Here is a 24,866-nt window from a genome sequence, read left to right as displayed (position 1 = left end):
ACTGTTGCTGTTAGAAGTGCTAGAGTGGCCTCATGTCAACACGCCGATGGATTCCTTTTCAGATTGAGCGACTGGAAGAAGAGCGGCTGGAGCTGAAGAAACAAATCAGGCGCTTGGTGAAAGAAAAAGGTGAAAGGCCTGATTTAAATAGTGCAAAGCATTTCCTACTAGGCCTGTCGAAATAAATCAATTAATCGCGCGATAAATGAAAAACCAGCACAATAATATCCATTTGCTCGATTTGTTACTTTATCTTTTCTCTCTTTCTTTCTACCAAAAACTGGATGACAAAAATCTTCAGTTGGGTTGGTCTGAACCAGCCCCTTTTATTTGAAGGACAGTTTTGCTTACAAAGACTTCATACTTAATTTAGACAAATTTTTGTCAATTGTTTTGTAAATAAAGTTAAAAAAAACATATCATTTGAGAGAAAATCTAAGCAAAGTTGTTTTTATGGTAGAGTTGAGAAACTGCATTACAAAATTAAATAAGATTTCAAGAGAGAATCTGAAACTAAAATATCAATCTCATCACTGTAGAATCGATTCGATACAGATTTAGTATCAGTATTATCAATATTTTGGATCGTTCAGCCCACCTCTACAGGTGCTGGTCATAAAATTAGAATATTGTGATAAAGTTCATTATTTTCCATAATGTCATGATAAAAATTAAATTGTCATATATTTTAGATTCATTGCACACCAACTGAAATATTTCAGGTCTTTTATTGTTTTAATTTTGATGATTTTGGCAAACAGCTCATGAAAACCCAAAATCCCTGTCTCAAAAAATTAGAATATTATGAAAAGGTTCTCTGAACAAGCAATAAAAATAATCATCTGAATCAACAAAGTAACTCTAAACACCTGAAAAAGATTCCTGAGGCCTTTAAAAACTCCCAGCCTGGTTCATTACTCAAAACCGCAATCATGGGTCAGACTGCTGACCTGACTGCTGTCCAGAAGGCCATCACTGACATCCTCAAGCAAGAGGGTGAGAAACAGAAAGAAATTTCTGAACGAATCGGCTGTTTGCAGAGTGTTATATCAAGGCACCTCAGTGGGAAGTCAGTAGGAAGGAAAAAGTGTGGCAGAAAACGCTGCACAACGAGAAGAGGTGACCGGACCCTGAGGAAGATTGTGGAGAAGGGCCGATTCCAGACCAAATTAAATTTTCATCTCCATAAAACTTTTCAGCAGATGGAAGCATGAAGTGCTCCAAAATCTTCTGATGGCTGCTGCATTGATCCTGCCCTTGATAAAACACAGTGGACCAACACCAGCAGCTGACATGGCACCCAGACCATCACTGACTGTGGGTACTTGACACTGGACTTCTGGCATTTTGGCATTTCCTTCTCCCCAGTCTTCCTCCAGAGTCTGGCACTTTGATTTCAGAATGACATGCAAAGTTTGCTTTCATCCGAAAAAAGTACTTTGGACCACTGAACAACAGTGGTCCAAAGTGCTGCTTCTCTGTAGCCCAGGTCAGGCGCTTCTGCCGCTGTTTCTGGTTCAAAAGTGGCTTGACCTTTGACCTGGGGAATGCGGCACCTGTAGCCCATTTCCTGCACACGCCTGTGCACAGTGGCTCTGGATGTTTCTACTCCAGACTCAGTCCACTGCTTCCCCCAAGGTCTGGAATCGGCCCTTCTCCACAATCTTCCTCAGGGTCCGGTCACCTCTTCTCGTTGTGCAGCGTTTTCTGCCACACTTTTTCCTTCCGACTGCCTTCCCACTGAGGTGCCTTGATATAACACTCTGCAAACAGCCGATTCGTTCAGAAATTTCTTTCTGTTTCTCACCCTCTTGCTTGAGGATGTCAGTGATGGCCTTCTGGACAGCAGTCAGGTCAGCAATCTGACCCATGATTGCGGTTTTGAGTAACGAACCAGGCTGGGAGTTTTTAAAGGCCTCAGGAATCTTTTTCAGGTGTTTAGAGTTACTTTGTTGATTCAGATGATTATTTTTATTGCTCGTTCAGAGAACCTTTTCATAATATTCTAATTTTTTGAGACAGGGATTTTGGGTTTTCATGAGCTGTTTGCCAAAATCATCAAAATTAAAACAATAAAAGACCTGAAATATTTCAGTTGGTGTGCAATGAATCTAAAATATATGACAATTTAATTTTTATCATGACATTATGGAAAATAATGAACTTTATCACAATATTCTAATTTTATGACCAGCACCTGTATGTATTAGTTCATTAAATTGATTGCCATTTGTTAACTTCAGTGTTTTTGAGAACCAGCAACAGGCTATAAAATAAGTCTAAAAATAGTTTTGGCCTCATTTTGAAAAAATGAGCTCCCTTTTATCACTTTTCTTTTGGGATACAGAACTCCAAAACACAAGAAATACACAGAATAAAACGTGATTCTGCACTGTTTTCACATTAACATTCCATACGCCGTGCTGCACCTCCTTTAACTCTTTCATATCTTGTCATATTACAACCACAAGCTTCAATAAACTTTTATTGGAATTTCATGTGGTAGAACACAAAGTCATGCATAACTGCAGCATAGAAATGGTTGTTCGACGAGTTTTAAAAAATATATGAAAAGTTTGATGTCCGTGGTGGTGATGTGGACATTTTATGGCAACTTTCAGTTCATAGGGAGCTGCACCTGAATCCTATGTGGGAAGGTTACGAGTTCTGAGTGTTTGAAGAACATGAAGCTGAATCTCTAGGAAAAACAGGATAAATGAAGATACAGTCATCTAATTTTGAGAAGAAGTGTGCTACAGCTGCTTAAAATTTTCATTTTGACTCTTAAACCACTTAACATTTCCTCCTGGTGATCAGCTGTGCCTGCTGGAATCCCACAGTCAAGTGTGCAGCTGCAGGAAGATGTCTGGTCTGGCAGAAAAGAAGAGGCACAAGGAAGAATCTACACTGACGACAAGATCAGACAAAAGGTAAAACCCATTACTTTTTTTTTCCTATAGCAAAATATGTCTCGTTAAAAAATAGATTTGTTCATTTATGTTCATATTTCAGTGCCTAAACATTCAGAAGTACCTTCTCAGCTCCCACCTGAGTCAGTTCTTGCTCATTTGTCATCCAAAGTTAATCCGCCTCGCATTAGTAGAATGCCTTAAATCTGTATTATTGTCTCTGTTTACCTAAATGACAGAATTACTAGAACATCTGCTCTCTGTGTAAAACAGAGTAGAGTTAGGATTATTATTTGGAGATCACAACTTCAAAGAGGATGTGTTTAAAAACCTGATGATGTGTAAGTAGTGTGAGCATTTATTGCATCATTTATTGTGATAAATTTATTTTCACGATAAAAGTTTTTTGATTTATCGTTCCAATTAATTATATTTAAATTCCTATTTTCCCCAAAGAACTGTTGGGATTGTTGCTTTTACTGTTTCTCCGTCATTTCTTTCATCAAGAACGTCGATAAATGTCAGCAAATTTGAAAATATGAGTTAATGGAGCTACTGTGTGCAGCTTAGTGATATGAACCACACTTGTTATCTGACTGGTGTCCTGAAAAAAGAGCATTACACACTTATTCAAGAGCAGCCTTTGTATTTCATGTGGTCATAGTCACACAGTTATCGACAAACAAGTAATAAATCATTTTCACTGTCACTTTTATCTCAATAATACCACAAAATATTGTGATGCAATTTTAGGTTTATCCAGGCTTGTATTCAGAAGCTCTCAGACTTATAGAAGACGTTAAAGTGAGGGGAAAACACCATATATGTATAACAATACATATATCTATTTCTCTAACGTTAACTTTGCATTGCAGAATGAATACCTAGAGAAAGAACTGAGCAGCAAGAAGAGGGAGCTTGAACTTCACAAGTCCGATTTTCAGGCTCAACGTGAGTTTGAGATTTTCTCAGAGAAAGAACACTGTTGAACTGAATTAGTAAACAGCGTATTGACTGTCTCAGAGGGCCATTTGTTTGCTTTTGTATGTGTGTCACGGTGTGTCAATCTACAGTGGCAGACCTGTCCAAAGCAAAGACAGACTTGGAGGCTACGCTGAAAGAGGTTCTTCAGGCCATTAGGACGAGTCAGCAGACCGGTTCTGATCCTGTCACTGCCAGCAGTATGAAAAGCTTGTCTAATGTGAGTATCAAAAACAGCTTGAGATACAGTTCTTTATTTCATTTTTTGTCCTCTTACAGCTACACAACTATGTCTGTTATATCCTCACCTTCCAAAATGTCTGGGGGTTTTGCCAAAACTGATTTTGTCCTAAAAAAAAAAACACACAAAAAAAACAAATCACCACCTCTTTCTTTTCAAAAAATGTTTTAAGCAAAAAAAAATAATAATCATTATTTTTAGCAAAAAAAGAAAAAACATTATTTTTTTGAAGGTGGCAATATTGAAATTTAATGTGCTGAAAATAGCAACCAAGTTGCTAAGCTAACAACAGTGTGGTTAACAATAGCCACTGTTGTAAGCTTACTGACTTTGTTGCTATTTTCAGACAACAAAAAAAAATATTTTTCCAAAATCAGCAGGTTTGGATTATTATTATTATTATTATTATTATTATTATTATTATTATTATAGAATACCAAGGAAGCACATTTTACAAAAGTCAGAATTTTTAACGATGATGTTGGCGATTGGTCAGAAAACTGCAATTGGTGCTCCCGTATTGTCTCAGTTGGTTTCAGTTATGTCCGATATTACATTTCTTTTTATTATTTGAAATGTGACAAAGAATCAACAAAAGAGAAGAAAGCCCCTGAGCTTCTTTGATATCTCTGTCGCTTGGTAACTCAACTCAAAACAAAAGCTGCAGGACATAAAAAAAATTAAAAGAAACGCGGCAAATTGTGAGGCAAAATCTTTAGTGAGGCACAGCAGAGGAGGATCCTGGAATGACGCTGCAGTGTCAGACATGTGCAGCAGGAATTATCACAAGTAGATCAGATAGAAGCCACATTGCTGACAGATGTTGGAAATAATATTTTACAGAGAACAAAATGTGTCCTTGCTTTGAAGTTCATGGATGATCATTTCTTGTAAATATAAATCTGATGATTATAGATGTGTTATTCTGAGGAACATTTAACACTTGAAGTGAATGAAAATGATTTTTAATGACTTGTTCTTCTTCCAGCGAGAACTGGTTTACAACCACAAATGTTCTGGCCAATTTGAATTTATTTAGTATTTTCTCTCATCCAACAGAGCCAAAATGTATACATACAGGCTTATGTGTGTTGCTAATGGATCTAGGATGTCTTTTGACTTGAGAAGGCCAATCAATATCTGCTGAGTGATCATAACTGGCTGCAGCTGGAGGTTTTTCTTTGTCATCATAAAACTCCGGTCACAGGGCTTTTCATCACATTTGTCGCAGACATTAACCAGGGCTGATGTTATTTAGCCAGTTTTTAACCTCTTTTATTTTTAGAACTCAAAATCTCATCATCATATCAGTAAAAATGTCTCTACCAATCATTCCTTTAGCCTCCCACTTTCACTGAATTCTTGTCCTGAACTGTACAGCACAGAGGAACTGTAGCTAAATCATTTGTCAGCATCCCCTGGTTTTACCAACCCTTTTATTCTTATTGTTTAAATCAACATGAAATGTTTGCTAATCGTTCGCAACCCGAACTAGTGGATTTCTAATCGGTACTAGCAGCCTAGCATGAGTTAAATACAGTGCATGGAGTAAAACCTCTCAACTGATGACAGTAAAATACCCAAAGTAAATAGGAATTCAGTTAGAAATTAGAGATTCAGTGTAAAGTAGTGGGCCTACTTAAAAACAGTGATGAATGCACTGCAAAAATACAAAATTTTTACCAAATGTCTTTTAGTTTATTGAAATAAGGCAAAATAAACTCACAAGTAACTTTTCAGTGAGATGTAGGAATATAATAATTTCCTAAAATGTATGAAAAAGTACTACTGAGACTGGCAGATTATTTCACTTATAGCAAGACATTTTCCCATGTTATAAGTGAGAGAATCTGCCAGGGTTCTGTTAACTTAAAACAAGCTCCAATATCTTGCTGAAAACTTCCTTGTAGTTTTATTTTATTTCAAGTGTTTTAGGATATTTGCTCTTGAAACTAGACCAAAAACACTGGGTAAGAGGGACAAAAAAAGAGAGTGAAGTGATGTGCTCTATTTTCCTGGTTTTAGTCAGGACACAAACAGCAGCATTCTGGATCAGCTGCAGCTGGAGGTTTGATTTCTTAGGCAGACCTGTAAAGACTATGTTGCAGTAATAAATGAGACTAAACTCATTTATGAGTTTCTCTAGACTTTGCTAAGACACTAGACATTCCTTTAACCATAATGTTCTTCAGGTGATAGATCGCTGACTTTGTAACTGTCTTTACGTGACTCTGGAGGTTCAGGTCAGAGTCCATCATAACACACAGATTTTGGACATAATTGCTAGTTTCTAGCTGTAGTTACTGAAGCTGTATGCTGACTCCTGATCGTTCCGCCTTAGATCAAGGAATAATAACTTCAGCTCTGTCTTGGACGCAGCATTCTGAAGAGTTTTTGCCCGTACGTAGTTGTAGCCCAACTACATAAAATATACCTGTTTGGAGACCAATCAATGATCGGAGCTCATTGGTCACAAAGCTATGGCTGGCAGTGCTTTCATTGTAGCGACATTGTAGTGTCTGGAAAAAACACCCCAAAGCAAACCATCATCCTCCTATCACTTCCTGTTGTCTTTTTGTGATTTTCACCAGTAGTAACATCCGTCTGTCGGTTGTGTGACTCGTGCAATGCAAAAAAAATGTCTCCAATGCAGTTTTGCAAAATAGATCTCTTTCTATGCAGCTGAAAAACCAACTTGTCCTTGTGCAAAAACATTTTATCAAAAAATGGGAGTTTTTTGTTTTTGTTTTTTTTTTTTCAAAATTTGCATGTTTTCATTGAGCTAATTTGTTTTTGTAATTTCAATTTGCACAATTCTGTGGTTGATGGAAGCGCAGATAGTGAAGACTTTCTAGTTATCCAGCAACACAAATACTCACGGCCCCCAGACTGCCTTATTTAAAAGAATATCAGGTCAGCACACACATTGGTCAAGAGGTAGACCAAAATGTCCGCAGTGTTGTAAAACTTTTACTGCGTGATGGTGGTTGGTAAAACTAGACCACGATTTACTTGACCTTCATGTCCGTGATGTGTGTTTTCAAACGTTTGACTGGAACGGCTGCAGCTAGTGTTTTTGTGCTGCATTTTAACTGTTCTCTCTTTCTATCTCTCTCTCTCCGTCTCGCGTCAGGCTTTAGATGTGAGCAGCCTAGGTGGGCAACCCCAGGCTGACCTCAACTCTCAAATCCATCAGCTGGTGGGCCGAAACGAAGAGCTGAGGCAGGAACTGAAATCGGCTCGCGAGGAGGCGAGCAGCAGCTTCGGTGACCTCGTCAGAGCCAAAGAGAAGGTACGACGAGGTGAAAAAACACCGGAGCCCACAGGAATGTTTTTGTTTTACCGTTTTTATAGCCAAGAATGTCACTCTTTGGTTTTCGGCTGTTGCCAACATGTGCTGGTTTCCTTTCACTTAACAAGAGAAACGAGGTAAACAAACCCGTGTTTTGGCATTTTGTTTATATTTGGTTTAAAAGTTCTAAAATGTGAAAGTCTGCAGCAAATAAACTTTTAATGAAGAACATGTGCCAGAAAACACAGCTTGCAAAATGTTTGCGAGATTCTTGTGCTTGAAAGATAGAAGAAATGTCGGGTATTAAACTGTTTGTTTTTGTTTGTTAGTTTGTTGTGTGTTTTTTTTTTTTTTTTTTTTCCTGCCATCGCCGTTGATCCGTGAAGTTGTTAAACAGTCAGGTGGTTTCCTGTCTTTTGTGGACTAAAGGTTTGGGATGCTCTGGAATGCTTCTTCTGTTTTTCTCTAGAACTTCCAGAGCATTCCACAGAGATACATTAAACAACAAATTTGGGTGAATGTTTTAAATGAAAGTGGTTGGGTTGAAAAGCTTGACCGATGGGTTGTGTTTTGATGCCTTCGTCTGTCAGGTGAGCCATCTCCAAAATGAGCTGGAGCTCCTCAGGAAGTCAGGCAGCGGTGGAGTCCTCCCTCGACCTCTGACCCTCCCCGAAGGCCTGGGCCCCAGCAGCACCGAGGTCATTAGCTCCTTGAACGAGTATGCTGTTCGACTGCTTCAGGTCCGACCTAGTTTCTTCTCAGATCTCTGACTTCAATAATTGTAACTAAACTGAGAGTCTGTTTAAAAATCCTCATCTATTCTTGTTTAGGAGCTGAAAAACAGGGAGGAAAAAAGCAAGAAACTTTTAGAAACCCTTGAAGAATACAAAGAGAAGTTTTCTGTCATAAGCCATCAACAGGGACTCCTCTATAAGGAATATTTAAGGTGGGCTAACTTGACTAATTTAGAAGGCAAACTGTTGTAATGAGCTGGTGATGATGTTGTTGTTCTGTTTGTTAGTGAAAAGGCGGAGTGGCAAAAAGAGAAGGAGACATTCACAGACATGAAGAACAAGCTGGATGAGCAAAAGCAGGTGGACGATGTGAAAATTCAACAGTTCAACGTAAGTCACACCAATGAATTGCTGGAACATGAATAGGAATGTAATTTATTTATTTTTTTGTTGTTGTTGTTGTACACCTAAACATGACAACATTGTTCAACTTAAAGTCGAATTGTATAACTGAATTAATGTTTTTTGGACAAAAACAGGAACGACATCTTAAAGTGGTTGTGAGCTACGGAGTCAAACCAGAGATCAATAATGTATCAAGACAAAAACAAAATGATTCCAAATGTGACATCTTTAGCATCTCATCTTAGCATTTAGCATGATTAGCACTATTAGCAATGCTACAGCTACTTTTACCTGACCTGTGAGACTTCCTAAAGACTCCAACATCTCCTAATCCATTTTGTTCTGTTTTATAAAGAATTGCCCCATTGCTGGAAGACTTTCGGCTACCTGGGATTGGCTCATGTCTTGCTGTCTCTTTATATGGAAGCCTGATTAAACAGTTGAAAATACAGTTTCCTTTTAAATTACTTCTATGCTTTTACCAACTGTATTTTATAACACCTCACTGATGCTGAAAAACAGCTAGCATCCCTCTGTGGCACCTCTCACTTCAAGGAGACTTCCATCTGAAATCGGACGGTTCCATTTCCCAACCGATCAATCGGTGCGTCTTCATTTTTTTGTTTTATTTTTGTTTGTTTGATTCATGTAGGCTTTTATTTATTATTCGACGTCATTAAGAACATGCAGTACTGAACTACCACTAAGAAAATCTCAATAGATTTCTAGATTTCCTTTCACCTTAGCTAACTTGAAACATACATCAGGGAGAACACGCTCGTCCCCCAAGACTTACTGCACAGCTTGGATTGCACAGATTTCAACATGCGCTGCAACCGAATCTCCGTGTTTGTCAGAACAAAACAAAGAAGTGTGTAAGAAAACAAGCAACGGCACACGCGAACGAAGAAGAAGTTAGAACCGTGACGTTAATCTCGCGTGTGTTTTGTCCATCAGGAGCTGCTGGACACACTTCACAGAGACCCCGAAGAAATTAGGAGGCAGCTGAGTGAAGCATTCCGCAAGCTGACCGTGCTGAGGGTCAACGAGAAGAAACTGACGCGCCGCTACTCCACTCTGCTGGAACAGGAGCAGCTGCTCCGCAAGGAAAACGGCAAGCTCAGGGATGAGAGCAGCCGCATGCAGGCCTCTGTCCTCCAGAGGATGGGCTACCTGCAGAGGTACAAGGTACGCACATCCTGGTTCACCTGTTTCACTGTCAAATGGGGGCAAATCAGCTGGAAAACATTCAAAGCTCACGGTAAAAACACAAGTACAAGAGGAATTCTGATACTTGGTTCAGCATTTTCTGCGTCCTCCTTAATTTTGCTTCCCCTCGTGGAAGAGAATATCTTTGCCAAATTTCTCATTCTGCATCTTATCAAAAAGCCTTTCCTTTTTAATTTATGTTTGCAAGAAGGATTAGGTTGCTCTCCTCCGACCTGAACCTCACCATAAATCTTACATTCGATCCAACAGAGGAGACATGTTTTCCTTGAAGACAGTGTTTGAGGTTGCTTTTGCTCGTCGTGCTGGAACGCTCGTTTGGTCCTCCTGACAGCCGGTGTTTTGATGTAAATCATCGGGCGATATTTACACTGTCGTCTTCCTAACACCTTTTCCAGTCGTTCGGCACTCAATCATCTGACTCCCACCTCTGTGCGGTGCTGCTGGCCTCGTTGACATGGAATGTTCTGGACGCTGGCTCAGGCTAAGCTCATTTAGCTCAGCGACTTTTGACCAGAAATTGTTTTTCCTGATAGCCGTCGGGTTTTTTTCATGTCTTCTAGCGAAGGTAAACTCAGAAGAGCTTTGGTCACAGGATCACAGCGGAGCTTTGTTTGGTTAATTTGGTATGCTGACAGGATGAAGTATGTGGCAGCATTCGTTGCTCTGGCGCTGCGCTTCCTGATTAATCCACAGCTGAATTACCAAATCTGCTACCGGTGTGCCAGGATACTGGTTAATCCAAGGGAAGTTTTAAAACTGTTTATTTTTGTTTTGCCTTTTGTCAAATTGATTCCAGAAGTTAAGAAGCAATAAAAAAAACATGTTTTTTTATTTCCCCTAAAACCTCATTTATTTTTTAAGTATAAACAAAAAGGATATAAAAAGTTCGACGATTTTAAGTGCAACACACATTTAAACGGCTTGTAAATTTGGTGAGAAAGCAGCTGAACTTAATAGTCATAATTCAAGGACCAGGTCAAATATTCTCTGAAAGTCTGATTTAAGGAGCCAATCTGTCTTTAATGCCCATATCTGATTTAAACACATTCCAGCAGTATTTATTGGTAGCCCTGGTAACATCAGTGCTTTGTGCAACCCTTCTTAGACTTCTCTTTTAACATTTTTTATACAATTAACTTATGCTTCTCTGGACAGTAGGCCTCATCATAAGCTGTGTTCTCCTTAGTTCACGCTACATATTTTAAATTGAATTTAGATCCAAAGAAGAGCTGACCATGGAACAGGGTCGATTTTGCGTCTGACGAATTCTGTTTGACTTCGCAAAATCATTATTTTGTTCAAAGATCTAATGACAACCAGTTTTTTTCCTTTTTCTTCTAAAGATCACCACATTTCTATTTAAACAGATCATACGTGTTAGACTGCTTGAGATGTCAGGTCCAAAGTCCCTTCAGTGTCACTTTAACAAGTTGCTTTTTCAGATATTCATTCTTTGTCTTGTGTCAGATGCAGCTGAAATGCTTATTATTGAAAAGCTTAGCTCACTGAGTCTCATTCATTGATGGCGACTCCAGTTTGAGATGCCAACTCGAGTCACATGTAAGACTCAAAAAGAAACGATTTTAGATTGTTGATGAAGTTTTTTAAAATTATGTCAAGAAAAGAACTTAAATTCTTGCCCTCTTATTTAAAAATACATCCACTGTAATTGTGAACTCTGATGTCATTATTGATATTTTTTATGACATCCAAGGAAACCAAGCTTTAGCAATGGATTTTACTTAATATTAGGTTACAAATTAAGAAAGCAGTTTCATTTACCAGAGGGTTTCCAGAAACCCGTTGGAAGCCCTTTTGTTTCCAATTGAATTATTTTGACATGAGAACAGAGGACATGTTTGCTGTAAGCCAAATCCACCAAGTGTTATGATTTGGGGATGGTTTGCTTCAACAGGACTTGCTGAGCTTACCTTCATATAAGCCACCATGAATTCTGCTGTGTAACAGCAGAATTCATGGTGCATCTGTAAAAATGTAAAAATCTGTGAATTCATGGTGCATCTGTAAAAATGTTAAGCAGATTCAGAACTGGAACCACCACGTACACGTAAATCCACTGAAGACTGCCTGGGAATTGAATGGAAAGTCCTGATCAGAGTCAGACCCCAGGTGTTGGAGTCATTGAGAGGCTTTGGGATATCGCACTTTAAACTTATAAACTTGGCAGAGGTGCCAACTGTTTTTCAAAGTGTGCTCCTGAAAGAGTCTAGACTGCTTTTCTTGAATTCTTCTCTTTCCCCGTGTACCAAAAATACTGTTTGGATGCCACCCAACACACCTAATCTGTTCCCCACACCCACCCCCAAACTCTGATGATGGTCATGAATCACCAAAACAAAAACCGATATCAAAAGAATCCAGAGGTCTTTCAACACAAGCGATAATGAACGTTGTGAAAATACTCAGGGAGTTCAGGCAGAGCCCTTAAACAGCACTTAGCGAGAACCTCACACATCACCCGCGATCGTCACCTGGTCCTGAGAGTTTAAATGTAACCCAACACTACACAAATCTTTACAAGGGGAACACATTCATCTGTTCCACTCGAAAACACACTGAAGGTCACCGGGTGTACATTCCGCTTTGACGGGCAAAGAGGTTAAATGGCTCCACAGTTTTTGGGAGGAAGAGATAAGGGAGTCAACAGGGATGAGAAATCTCACCCCCAGCCTTTTACCTACAGCCACTGATTTAAGCTAAATGTTTTTTTCTCTTTAGAAGCTAAAATACTGGAAGAAAACAATTAACCGTCCTGTTGGGTGTGGCCACTGAGTAGTTAAATCAGTAGTCACTGTAAAGCATCATCAAAAAATGATGCCGTTGACAGTTTACTATTGAATTGATGTCTCACCCTTTTTTTTTTGTTCTAAAGGAAATGGCTGCCTATAAGATAACGGCCCTGCAGAAGGCCTTGGATGACAGCGTGCCTGCATCAGAACTTGAGAGAGCCAATAAGCAGTACACCAAGCTAACAGTCAAATACAGAGATGTGCTCCAGAAGGACAGCCTACTTGTACAGAAAACATCCAGCCTCCAACATTTAGAGGTAGTAAGAAACATTCCCAACTCAAAACTTTCCTCTTCAACCATCTGCTACTCTTTCACTCCTTTCAGTGTCCTTGTTCATCTCTCCTATCTTCAGATTTTCGACAAAGTAGTTTTGAACACCACTTACAGTTTTCTGGAGTTTCTTTTTGTTAACGTTTTTTATTTGATTTTGGCAGCTTTTTCACTCATTTACTTGCCAAGTTGTAACCATCCAAGAATTTGTGGGAGGACGTGTAAAGATTCTAAATAAATTTAAAGCTGTTTGGCAATTCTTGTCTTTAGAACTGTATTTTTGTTCTGTCCGTCAAACCAGAAACAACTTCTACTTCGTTTACTGTTGTCCTAACACCATTCCTTATTGTGTAACAGCTTCCTCTGCACCAAAACTGTAAGTCATCGTGTTGATGTCAACATATTTCCAAAGATTTTTTTGAAAAAGCTGCAAATGTTGAGCAAAGAACGTTTGAAAGACCTTCTGGAAAACTTAAAGAACATTCAATCTAGGCTGCTTTAAGAGATTACAAGTGACTTCTCGGTGACATCATTGAACGTTACATTATTTCCAGTGGTGTGCTGAACTCTTCCAATGCATCTTTGTGATTCTGTCCAACATCCCAGAGCGAGAACGAGTCTCTACGGAAACAAATCTCTGCCGTCAATAAGGAGCTGGAGATCACGAAGGAGAAACTCAACACCCTGGAGCAAGCATGGGAGACCGTCGGTTCAGTCGGTAAGCAAAAAGAGGGAGCTCACTCCAGTCATTTGCATCTTAAAAAAAAAAGATGATAGTGTCTATTTTGTTTACTCAGAATCTTAAAACGTGTTACAAAACTATTTGTTCTGCATAACAGTTGAGACATTCATTTGCTTCCAAACGAGAGTTTCGACACAGCTTCCCTGAGCTGTTCAGCACAAATCCTTCAGGGATGAAATCTGAGGTCGTCATTGCTATAAACAAAACAGTCGCAGGATTCTGGCGATGCCACACAACATGGCCACAGCAGAGATTTCCCACAGGGGGGAGATGACAGTGTTTACATCTGTGGAATCACAGTTCCTCTGCTCCCCTCTGCTGCTCTGCCAGCGGCCGTTGGCTGTAATAGGCTCGGTGGTTGCAAGGCGGCTTATGTACGTTTAGCCGCATTGTTGGCATTAATTGGGGTGTGAGCTGCGGCTCGAGTTGTTATGACGTTTTTGTCACAACAGTGAGAACGTCAGGTTAAGAGTCGTTATATGCGCAAGAGATTTCGGAGGCCACTCAATAGCAACCACATCCAAAACTACAGTGCCTTGCAAAACCGCTGACGCTGGTGGAAATTGTAAAAAATCTAAGTAGCACATAATTGTGACATGGAAATAAAACCATGTGCTTCTTTCTTTGATTCTCCTAAAAATCCAAAATCCGACTCAACCTCCTCCTTTTTTTTTTCTTCTTGGTAGAAGTCGTAGAGTTAGTAAATTGAATCCTCCTGTTTGTAATGCAATCTCAGTATAAATCAAGGCATTCTGTGAAGTCCTCAGAGGTTTGTTAGAGAGCATTAGTGAACAAACAGCTCTGAGGAAAGAGCGGGAAATGCACCAAAGCAGATCAGAGATAAAGTTTTTGACAACATATTACAAAAGCTCCGTTTTGTCCTCCACGCAATAAGCTAAACTGACAGGTCAGGAAAGTTGAGCAATAATTAGAGAAAAAGCCGAGAGGAATTCCAGAGCTTCAGAGCTCAGGTGGGACTAATGACAACAATAAAAAAAATTAAGTGATTTAAATCAAAGAATGTTCCAATCCTTCAATGGTCTAGTCAAAGTCAAGACTTAAATCTCACCAAGAATCTGTAGCGAAATTCAAAAACGGAGGAAAAATAGATGGTTTTAATCCAATCTGGTTGAGCTAGATCCATTTTGCAAAGAAATATGGACCCCCATAAAATACATATAACTAATTCACTCTATATGCATACAGAGTGACATAATCATATCCATTTTTAAACATGATTTGTTTTTTTACAATGACATTTTATTATTTGATTTTATCATGTAAAAAATCTAATTATCAATTAATCAAATATTGACATCATCTAATTTAGTAATGGATTAATTAAGTGGAGTATACAGAGTTAACAAAAGGGCATCTGCTGGAAGAACAACATATTCAAAGCAGTGATTAAGCCAAAACTGCATGCATGCAAAAGAAAATGCATGCATGCATATTACATTTAAGATACAGTAAAAAAAAAAAATCTTTGTCTGTAAATATGTTCTACCCAGAACTCAAGTGGCAGTTTTTGCTTCACTTGCTTCAAATCTGTAATAAAAATAAATAAATCTCCTTTTAAGCACCTTTTTATGTCCAACTATTAAACAGTTAATCCAAAAAATAATCACCAGATCCATAAACCAAAACTGACTCTCCATAATCCATAGGGGGAGCACATCATGATGAATTTGAAAATCATCTTTTGACCCGCCAAATGAGTGTCTCGCGACCCGCTAGGGGGTCCCAACACCCCAACACTCCATTTTGGGAACCCCTGGTACACGTGCCAAGTTTACTTTCAGCTAAACTTTCCAGTTGTGTGTTACTTTATGTTGGCTTGTCCCAAAATATCCTTATGAAAAACATTTGCATTTGTGGTTGAAACATGACCAAAAATATAAAGTACAGGGGGGTAAAATATAAAATATTCTTTTTTTTTTAATTCAAAGTTTTTATTCTTGAATTCATTTATTATTTACATCTAAAATAAATCACTACTTTTTTGAAGAAAATATATTAAATGTTTTTTCTTTGTTTTCTTTTTTTTAATGTTTTACAGCCTTGACAGTTAATTAATGGTTCCACCTCACTGAAACAACAGTTTTTTCTTCCCCAGGCTCTGAAACCGGCCTGGCCGAGGGAGACAGGGCCTCGATCAACAACGAGGCGATATCCGCTGCTAGGAGGATCACGACTTTAGAGATAAAGGAGCTGAATGAGAGGCAGAGGGCCGAGCATGCCCACAGGATGTACGAACACATGAGGAACTCCCTCAGACAGGTGGAGGAGCGCAACACAGAGCTGGAATCCAAGTTCTTAGAGGTAAGAGACCAAGGAAAACATTAGATTGTTGGGTTTTTTTCTCCCATCTGGCACTTAATTCGTACCAGTCAACACAATCAAGTGATAAACTATTCTAAATGATTTTTGCATCTCCTGGCAGGCTCGCCTTATTATCTAACAAGTCTGTTTTTGCGTTATGTAAGTATAGCAGAGCCTGTGCGGAAAGACGTTAATGTCACCATTCAGGGTTATTTCTTGCTGAAATGTCTGAGTTTGCGTCCGATCGTCTGTAACACATCACTTTAATCGCTTTCATCCAACGCTTTGTTTTGCTCCAGCTGACCAAGATGAATGCGGAGTCCCAGCGGGTCGAGCGGGAGCTAAGAGATGAGCTGGCAGGCGCCAGCAGCAAAGCCGCCAGCGACGCCGACAAGGCCAGGATCTCAGAGCTGGAGAAGGCCGAGGCCGAGCTGCGCCTCGAGGTCTCCAAGTGCGTCTCGAAAGTGTTCCTTTGTTTTTCCGTTCTTGATTGCTGCTGACTTTGGTAATTAATTGCTGAGGTGAACATGTTTTTGCAATCCTCGCAAAGATAAGATGGTTCCTGACTGGACCTGGAGAATTTACCTTGGGCAGGAATCAACACTAATAGATTCACTGATATCATGACTGTACCAGTCTCTCGCTAGGTTGTTGTTAAAACTGTAAAAAAAAAAATAAATTAGAATGTGTGCAGCCGTTCCTGTTAGAGACGTCTGCGTCCAGCTGAAACGCTTCAGGTTTAGTTCTCACTTTTTGCCCTTTCTCATTATGCTGGTAGTAAATCCATTCGTCTATCTTCGCTTTTTTTTATGAGTGAAGATAGATGAGAGAAGTACCAAGTGGTGCGTGTGTATCTTTCTTCTGCAGGCTGCAAGAAGTGTCAGACGTGGCTTTGTCCCAGGTCTCTGCTCTGCAGGCCCGACACAAATCCAAAGACAACGAAGTTGAGGCTTTAAGGAGACAAATACTGGATTACCAGGTGATAGGAATTGCTTTTGTATCAAAAAATGTTAAAAGTCGACAGGAATTTCAAAAATATGACTGTTATTTATGTAATTGGAAAACATTTTTGATTATACTCAAACACACAATTGTAGAGTCTTTAAAAAGGCTCCACAGTTAACTTGCTCCACAGTTAATTGCTAATGAGGTAATCGGCCAGTGGATCTTAAAACAAATTAAATAAATTAGAAGAAATATCCCCCATAATGGACAATGATAAGTACCGTATTTGTTTCCGGGCTTCCACCTCACAGAGGAGCCCTCCACCACATTGACTCTTCAAAGCTCCTTCAGACTAGCCAGCAGCAATTAGCAAACACCTGGTGGAACTGAACATCTGATGAGCTCATTATAGGAGCTACTTCTCAGTGTAATACTGGTAAAAATGTTGTTGAAGGGTTATAGAGGAGCCATGTTGAGATGACTTCCTGAAGGTGGAGTTTCAGAAGGGACAGGAGTTTCTTAAAGAGACAGGGGCCCAATTTCAAATTACAAAGTTAATTTTCTTTAAGCGATATTTGATATATATACAGCATTTTAACGTTGTAAAATACTGTATATATGTCATATGCAGCATTTTTATTGTTTTACTGTGCTATAAAATGCTATGTAGCTGGGAAAATCATAATACTAACTAACCATTCTCAATTTTCCTCAGTCACAGTCGGATGAGAAGGCTCTGATAGCAAAGCTCCACCAACACATGGTGGCGCTGCAGCTCAGTGAGTCGACAGCTCTGGGGAAGCTGGAGGCCGCTGCCTCTCACATCCAGCGGCTGGAGGCCAACATGCTGCGCGCCGAGCAGCGGCTGGACGCCAGCGAGCGAGCGCTCTTCCTCGCCCGCCAGGAGGGCCGCCACCGCGCCACGCACCTCCGCAAGACCGTCCAAGCTCTGCGCAGGCAGTTCGCCGGGGCGCTGCCCCTCTGGCAGCAGGAGAAGTTCTCCCTGGCCATGCTGAAGCTCCAGGAGGACCGAGCCAAAGCCCAGGAGGAGAGGAGGGCAGCTGAGGTGGAGAGGCAGAGGGCAGATGGAAGAGCCCAGGAGCTGGAGGTGAGACTGCGAGGCCTGGAGGAGCTCATCTCTACCCTGAAGGACGTGAAGGGTGCCCACAAGGTCAGTGAGCGGGGGAAGAAAACCAAATAAAACAAAAACATATGCCGCGTTCATTGGGTTGTACTTGCTCGATTAAATTCTGCTTTTACCTGAAACAGGTAATGGAGTGGCACAAGAGGATGGAGGAGGCCCGCCTCCAGGAGCTGAGGAAAGGGAGGGAGCTGGTGGTCCAGAAGGAGGAGATCAGCTACCTTAAGAAGCTGGTGGAGGAGCAGGACCGCACGGTCCGCACGCTGGAGGAGGACATCGTCCAGCTCAACTCTGTGAGGACAAACCTTCTACGAGTTTACAACTCTTATCAAACTCTGTTAAAAGAAAACTATGTTTTATAAATATCACACAGAGGGCTGGATAATATGGCATTAAAATTAAATCTCTGACTTTTTTTTTTCCCACACCAGAGGCAATTTCTGGTTTTATTCAATTTTCTTTTCTTACTTTCTTTTCTAAAAGAGAAATTACAAATGTCTTTTTTTTTTTTAATCCTCTTGTGAGTTTTATTACGGAGTATCAGGGTCAGGCCACGAGAATTTTTGTTTAATTAAAAGAATACGGTAATAATATCTGCAGAATAAAGACCCAATTTGACCAGAAGAACGTCTTAAAATCACAAGAAACGAGAAAAAGTTTGGATAATTGATTTCTTGTTATTGTTTGTGTGGGGGTTCTAAGAAAATCTCTACATCATTCTCCTAATATAACAACTGTGATCTTGTAATATTATGACTTCATTCTCGTTATTAAAAAAGAAAAAAACATCTTAGCCCGACACTTATATTTTTCCGAATATGAAATAGAAGTTGTAAAACATGCTTATCAAACAAGATGGCTGCCCTGGACGTGCTGACATCACACTGAACTACAGAAACCCCCTAAAAAGCATATTTTCCATAAATTAAATAAATTGAATGATTAAACTGATGTATCTCCCAGGCCTGATTGTACATAAAACAAAATAACCATTACTCATTGGCGAACACAGCTGTCTGACATTTTCATTCTACTAAGCTTCAGGAAGAGCGTCAGCTGGCGTGGGACCAGCGGGAGGTGGAGCTGGAGCGCCAGCTGGACCGCTATGAGAAGCAGCACACCGAGATTCTCAACAACGCCGAGAAGGTAAAGCAAGACTTGGAAGGTTTATTGATAAAATGTTTCCATTCTGTTAAAAGCCAAACTTATTTTGTAAGAAACCAGTTGGACGTTAAACTTTAATTGATGTGTCCTCTCATTGTTTTTTTTTGTTTGTTTTGTTTTTGTTGTTAGGTTAAGGAAGGGGAAGGGCCGCTCCCAGACCCAGCGCTGCCTCTGGCTCATCAGTTAGAGTTTGCTCTGGGTAAAATCAAAGAGCAGGTTCGCACCATCTTGGAGCTTCAGGGAACATGCAAAAGTTTGGACAAGGTAACTGATTCGGTCACAGCTCATGCATACGGAGGACCAAAACTGATATAACTAGAAATAAAAGAAGAAATACATGAGAGCCGTTAAATGAAACACATGTTCTGTCTGAGCATCCACACGAAAAGTAATAAAGTCCGTAGTAATAGCACTATTTTCTAATAAAGTTGCTAAACTTTAGCTCACTGATAAACTGGTCTCCATCTTTGTTGAGGTCAGTAGAGTGTAATTCTAACCAACCAATCTGTTTTAAGACTCCGCCCCTCCTCATCTGCATAACGAGGCAAAATGCACAAGGTAAAAAGAAGAGACAAGGAAATGTAAAAACAGCAAATGTATGAGGAAAAAAAAACTTTTTAACAAAAATGTATGTAAAAGGAAAAACAACAAATATATATTTCTGCTTTTATTTTTATATCGTCTTTGGTTCTCCATTTACATAATCAGGACACTTAACCCCTAAGAGATCCTTTAAACTTAAAAAAAATGAATACCATAATGAATGAATACCATAATGCATCATTTATTATTTTTAGTTTTTTTTTGTTTTTTGTTTTTTTTAAGGAAAATGCTTCAGAAATGAACAACAAAATTGTTCGCTGCCTAAACTCTGCTGGTCATTTCTCCACCTTGAATGGGTAAAACTTTGTTGGCCTAAAATAAAAATATAAGATCATATTTATATTTTTTAAGTATTTTAACAATTTCAAGTCAGGTTTATTTACATAGCTGCACTGATTTTTTTCTACTATGTAGCCCAGGAAAGTCTTCTAAATGAGATTTTTAATATCAATTAGTTTTTTTGTTCTTGTAGTTTAGCATCAGCCGATACCAATCCGATACAAAAAAATAGAGCTGAATTGACTTAAACCGTTTCTTTTCTTTTTTTTAACACAGACGTAAATGTACTAATTTACTTTTTCTTTTTTATATATATATATAATTCTACTCACTTAAACACGCCTTGGCCTTCACATAGCCAATGTAAAATAAATAATGAAGAATCTGAAACTGACAAAAACTATAGGTTGACTATCTTGGTATAACATGTGAAAATAAATCACAACAAACCTTCCAAATGGTTCAGAAAGTGTAACTAGTAATTCTAAATATAATGTGAAATAAATAAAGCATGACGTCACTCAGAACACAAACCACAGAATTAGACTGAATAGATCTGCCAATGTTTGTGTCAGTTTTTGTGTAGCTTATCCAAATAAAGATAATGTAAACAACTGATGCAATGGGTAACTTTTAAAAGAAAATCAGAGCTACATTCAAATCTTCTCTTAAGGGTTAATTGACCGTTTCAGACGATCGAATTGTTCATGTTTGAATCCCTACTTTAAAACTTTGTCAATAAACAGAAACTGAAAGAGAGCGAAGTGGCTTTGTTGAAAGCAGAGCAGAACGTCGTGTCGAGGGACAAGGTGATCAACGAGCTGCGTCTCCGGCTCCCGGCGGCCGCCGACCGCGAGCGTCTGCTTGCCGACCTCAGAAAGAACGAAGAGGACCAGCCAAGCAGCCAGGCTGCCCTGAAGCTGGCTCACCAGACCATCAAAGATCTCCAAAGTCGACTCGACAAGAAAGAAGATGTGCTGAAGAAATACCAAAACCAGCTGGCTCAGGCCAGACAGGTGAAGCTATGATGTTGAATGATGAGTAGAAAGGATTTACTTTTGTAAAAAGAAAGACAAAAGAAGATCTATGAACACTCCACTGTTTTTCATTCCTTGCCTCACACACTGTTGGCTCTAGGATCAAGAGGAGATGATAAAAAGACATCAGGAAGAGTTGAGAATATTACATCAGAAGCTGGACTTGCACACAGACACCTCTCTGGATCAGTTCAAACAGACAGCAATGGTACGTTCAGACTCTCCATTTAAAAAGACTGCTTCCTGAGTTAAAATCCAACTGCCAACAACGTCTTAGTAGGGCAGTGTTAGGTAACGTTGACTTTTATGAGCTTTGCATCATGTAATAATGTTAGTCCCTCATCAAGAACACACCTGGAGTGTTGCCTTGATTATTTTTTCAGCGAAACGCTGGTAAAAATGCTAACATGGGGTTAATACAGGAGCGTTGTTGTGATGACTTCCAGATGGTGGAGTTTCAGAAAGAACAAGAGTTTCTTAAAGAGACACAGGCCTAATTTCAAGGTTTTAAATTACAAAGTCACAAATACTGAGAAGTGAATTTAATAAGATGGTCAAGAAAAAGTATAAAAAAATATAAATGGTCTAAGCAGTGTTCCCTGAGATACCCCAAAACTCAAATCACACCACTTACTATTTTGAGCACTCCTAATTATTAAGAATTTACTGTAAGGCACCATTTTATAGCATTTTTATAACAACCAAAGGTAATATAGTTACTTATTTGTGCTATAAAAAGTCACTTGACATTAAAAATAAGTATTTATTCAGTCTCTAAGCACTTGTTAAACAGTTTAAGCGTGTGTTATTTAAGGAAGCAACAACTGTTGGGTTTAAAATGACCCTCTTTGTGTTCAGGAGTTGATGAAGAAGCCCGCTATCAGAGTGCTGACACCTAAACACCTGGAACGCCTGGCTGAGTTGGAGCAGACGGTGGCTGAGCAGGATGCTTCACTCAGCTCTGTCACAGAGAAGCTGAAGCTGACCGCAGCCGAGCTGGAGCAACACCGGATCGCCATGGAGACGCAGGCTAAGAAACACGCTGAGGAGACGGCAAAGTAATCAGCCACCACTAACCATTTTTACAGTGAGCTGTCATGTGTTACACTTTTACATAGAAAACATAGATCATAGATGTTTTTCAGTGAATTGGCTCAACATGTTGACACAAAAATACATATAATATATATATATATATATATATATATATATATATATATACACACACACACACATATATTCATCACTGTTAATCCAACTCCTTTGCTTTAGCTTTTGTTAAAGTTAGGTAAAGTAAGCAAAGTTAAGTAATGTTAACCATTTTCCACAGAAGGTCAAAGGCGATCTTTTGCCCTGGTTCTGTGCATGACAGGGAAGCATCTCTGCTTTGATCCGGAGAACGTTGATCCAGCCGTCTTGTGGTTTCTCAGATGTGGAGTGGAAAATTAGATTTGGTTTTTTCACTCAATTTAAGCTTCTCACCCTTTTGTTTTTAAGCAGATGGAACCAACTACTGTAAGACTTTGAGGGGAAAAAAGATTATTTAGACCACTTACTTAGGGTAAATTAAAAGACTAGGTCTTAAGAGGTCAGGAGAAAATCAGATTAAAGAGGGTTATCTAAAGTTCAGTAGTGCACCGGGACACAGTTATGTCAGGCACTGGAGAGCGAGCGCTGAAGCACGTATTACAAAATTCTAGTAATGCATTTGAAATAAATCGCAGAACAACACAACTAATTAATCAGATATATAATCAGCCATCTTTGTTCAGATTTAAATCCTGTAGAAAACCTGTCTTGTGGGCTAAGGAAAATATTAGACGATAAAAAATAGATTTTATAAGTACATACTACAGAAAATTGTGTTTTTATTTTTCTCATCTAAAGAAATTAAAGAGGAATGTATTATTTTTTCCTCAAATATTTGGAACAAAATGAGTCAAAGGAAGTAAAAACTATAAACATTGTAAGATGAGGTCAACTGACAGAGCTGGGAAATGAAAGTTTGGTAGCCCACTTAAAAATATAAAGCAGATAGTTTGAAGTTAGAAAACATTTAATTACATGCACATAATTACTAGCTTTATAATTTAAAACATTTCCATTTCCTTTTAGATTTAGTAGGAGCCACATTGAAAGGGCCAAATAGCCACATCTGGCTCCTGAGCTGCTTGTTGCATTTAAAATGTACATATGGAGAGAAATTTTGTTACAAGGTTCCAACAAGAAAAATAATAAAATAAATAAATAAATTTAAAAAATAAAGTGTATCAATGCAAAAAACAGAAGAGGTCACATGTAAGATCATGCCAAAGTTTTTCTCAATAATTGTATTTCTCCTCTTTTCAAGTTCATATTTACACCCAGCGTCTACAGCGAATCTATAAAAACATCTGAGTTCATTTATTTCCTGACCAGAAAGAACATAATTCTTCTTGCAACCCAGAGTAAACAACATATTTCTACACTCACACAGATCATGCTCAGACATTTACTCTCTAACTTTGTATCAATTGTAAAGTTAATGTAATAGAATGTGGACCAGGGATTTACTTCTAGTTAAGATGCTAACAAAGAGGGGATTTGTTCCAGGCTGGAGGAGAACTACGTTGCCCAGGTGAAGGCTCTGGTCGGTGAGGTGGAGGACAGTAGGAGTCAACTGGCTCAGATGGAGAAGGAGATGAGCTTCCTGCGCTCCGAGCTGGAAGCTCAGAAGGAGGCCAACGTTCGCTCCCCGAGCAACACCATGAAAAACCTGGTGGAACGCCTCAAAGCACAACTCACTCAGAAGGAGAAACAGCTCAAGGTCTTTTACCAGTTTTTCTTTTTTTTTTTTTACTTTACAGTAATTATTTGACTAATTGCCAATGTGGTCTTCTTCTTGATATGTAGAAATTGATAGCTAGAGCATTGTACAGTGACTCTGGAAAGTTTTCACAGCACTTTGTTTATTTCATATTTTGTTTTCCAGCCTTATTCTGAATTGTGTTAAATGACAGGGGCAGTATTATGTGTTTTCCAGGCACGTAATGCCATTTCATAACACTCTGTGCTATAAAAGTGCAGCTCAGAAGATACGCAGTTCAACCAGATGTTTGCTAATTGCTGCCAGCTAATCTGAAGGAGCTGAGTGTAGAGTGGCAGGGAAGGGCTACTCTGTGAGGCAGAAGCTCAGAAACTGCATCTCTGAGGAGGAGCTGCGCCTCGTAGGCGGGGCTAGTCCCACCCAGTCGTTTTTTGCAGCTCAGTGGTTGCCATGGGAGATTTAAGGATTCCTCAAAGGGGCATGAAAGAATCAAGACAACACTGCAGATATGATTTTGATGAGAGATTAATATATTAGCGTGATGTAAAGCTGAAAAAAGTTGATTTCACATAATACTGCCGCTTTAATCTCTTTCCTTAAAATTTTACACACAAATACTCCATTTTGAGAATCTGGAAAACAAAAATTTTGAGCGTTTCGCAAATTTATTAAAAGACAAATAAGAAATCACATTTACACCAGTATTCACATCCACCTATTTTGGTCTATTCTTCTCTAATGCTTCTGGATCTTTGTTCCTCAAGACAATCAAACATTTACAGACAGTTCCTTTGATTTCATATTTAGTGTTTGACCTCTGACCTGCTCTGTCAACCGAGTGGCCTTATTTGTAAAGACAGTTGTGCGCCTTTCCAAATCAAGTCCAGGAAACAGGATTTATCACAGGTAGATTATGTTTAAGTTGCAGGAGCATCTTGAGGATTATCAGTGGAT

The 24,866-nt window shown here is 39.1% G+C and overlaps 1 protein-coding gene across 2 annotated transcripts in view; it reads left to right on the top strand.

The window, feature by feature from the left end:
* Positions 1-24,866, top strand: part of cep290 (centrosomal protein 290) — a 60,285-nt gene that overhangs the window by 15,498 nt on the left and 19,921 nt on the right. For both annotated transcript variants that reach the window (XM_088006579.1, XM_088006578.1), the window contains exons 15-36: positions 63-129; positions 2,818-2,930; positions 3,785-3,860; positions 3,983-4,110; positions 7,265-7,423; positions 8,014-8,163; positions 8,254-8,369; positions 8,445-8,547; positions 9,520-9,750; positions 12,686-12,859; positions 13,480-13,591; positions 15,732-15,937; positions 16,237-16,388; positions 16,805-16,916; positions 17,598-18,053; positions 18,152-18,316; positions 19,062-19,169; positions 19,317-19,451; positions 20,816-21,085; positions 21,207-21,314; positions 21,965-22,164; positions 23,699-23,912. In XM_088006579.1, coding sequence (XP_087862705.1) covers positions 63-129; positions 2,818-2,930; positions 3,785-3,860; positions 3,983-4,110; positions 7,265-7,423; positions 8,014-8,163; positions 8,254-8,369; positions 8,445-8,547; positions 9,520-9,750; positions 12,686-12,859; positions 13,480-13,591; positions 15,732-15,937; positions 16,237-16,388; positions 16,805-16,916; positions 17,598-18,053; positions 18,152-18,316; positions 19,062-19,169; positions 19,317-19,451; positions 20,816-21,085; positions 21,207-21,314; positions 21,965-22,164; positions 23,699-23,912 — 3,555 coding nt within the window. The remainder of the gene's footprint in view (positions 1-62; positions 130-2,817; positions 2,931-3,784; positions 3,861-3,982; positions 4,111-7,264; positions 7,424-8,013; positions 8,164-8,253; positions 8,370-8,444; positions 8,548-9,519; positions 9,751-12,685; positions 12,860-13,479; positions 13,592-15,731; positions 15,938-16,236; positions 16,389-16,804; positions 16,917-17,597; positions 18,054-18,151; positions 18,317-19,061; positions 19,170-19,316; positions 19,452-20,815; positions 21,086-21,206; positions 21,315-21,964; positions 22,165-23,698; positions 23,913-24,866) is intronic.

The sequence above is a fragment of the Poecilia mexicana genome, unplaced genomic scaffold (assembly GCF_051168715.1).
Source record: "Poecilia mexicana isolate PSO_F unplaced genomic scaffold, ASM5116871v1 scaffold_6, whole genome shotgun sequence".
Taxonomy (NCBI): Eukaryota; Metazoa; Chordata; class Actinopteri; order Cyprinodontiformes; family Poeciliidae; genus Poecilia; species Poecilia mexicana.
Note: the sequence above shows the minus strand (reverse complement) of the source record. Positions and strands in the feature narration are given on the sequence as shown.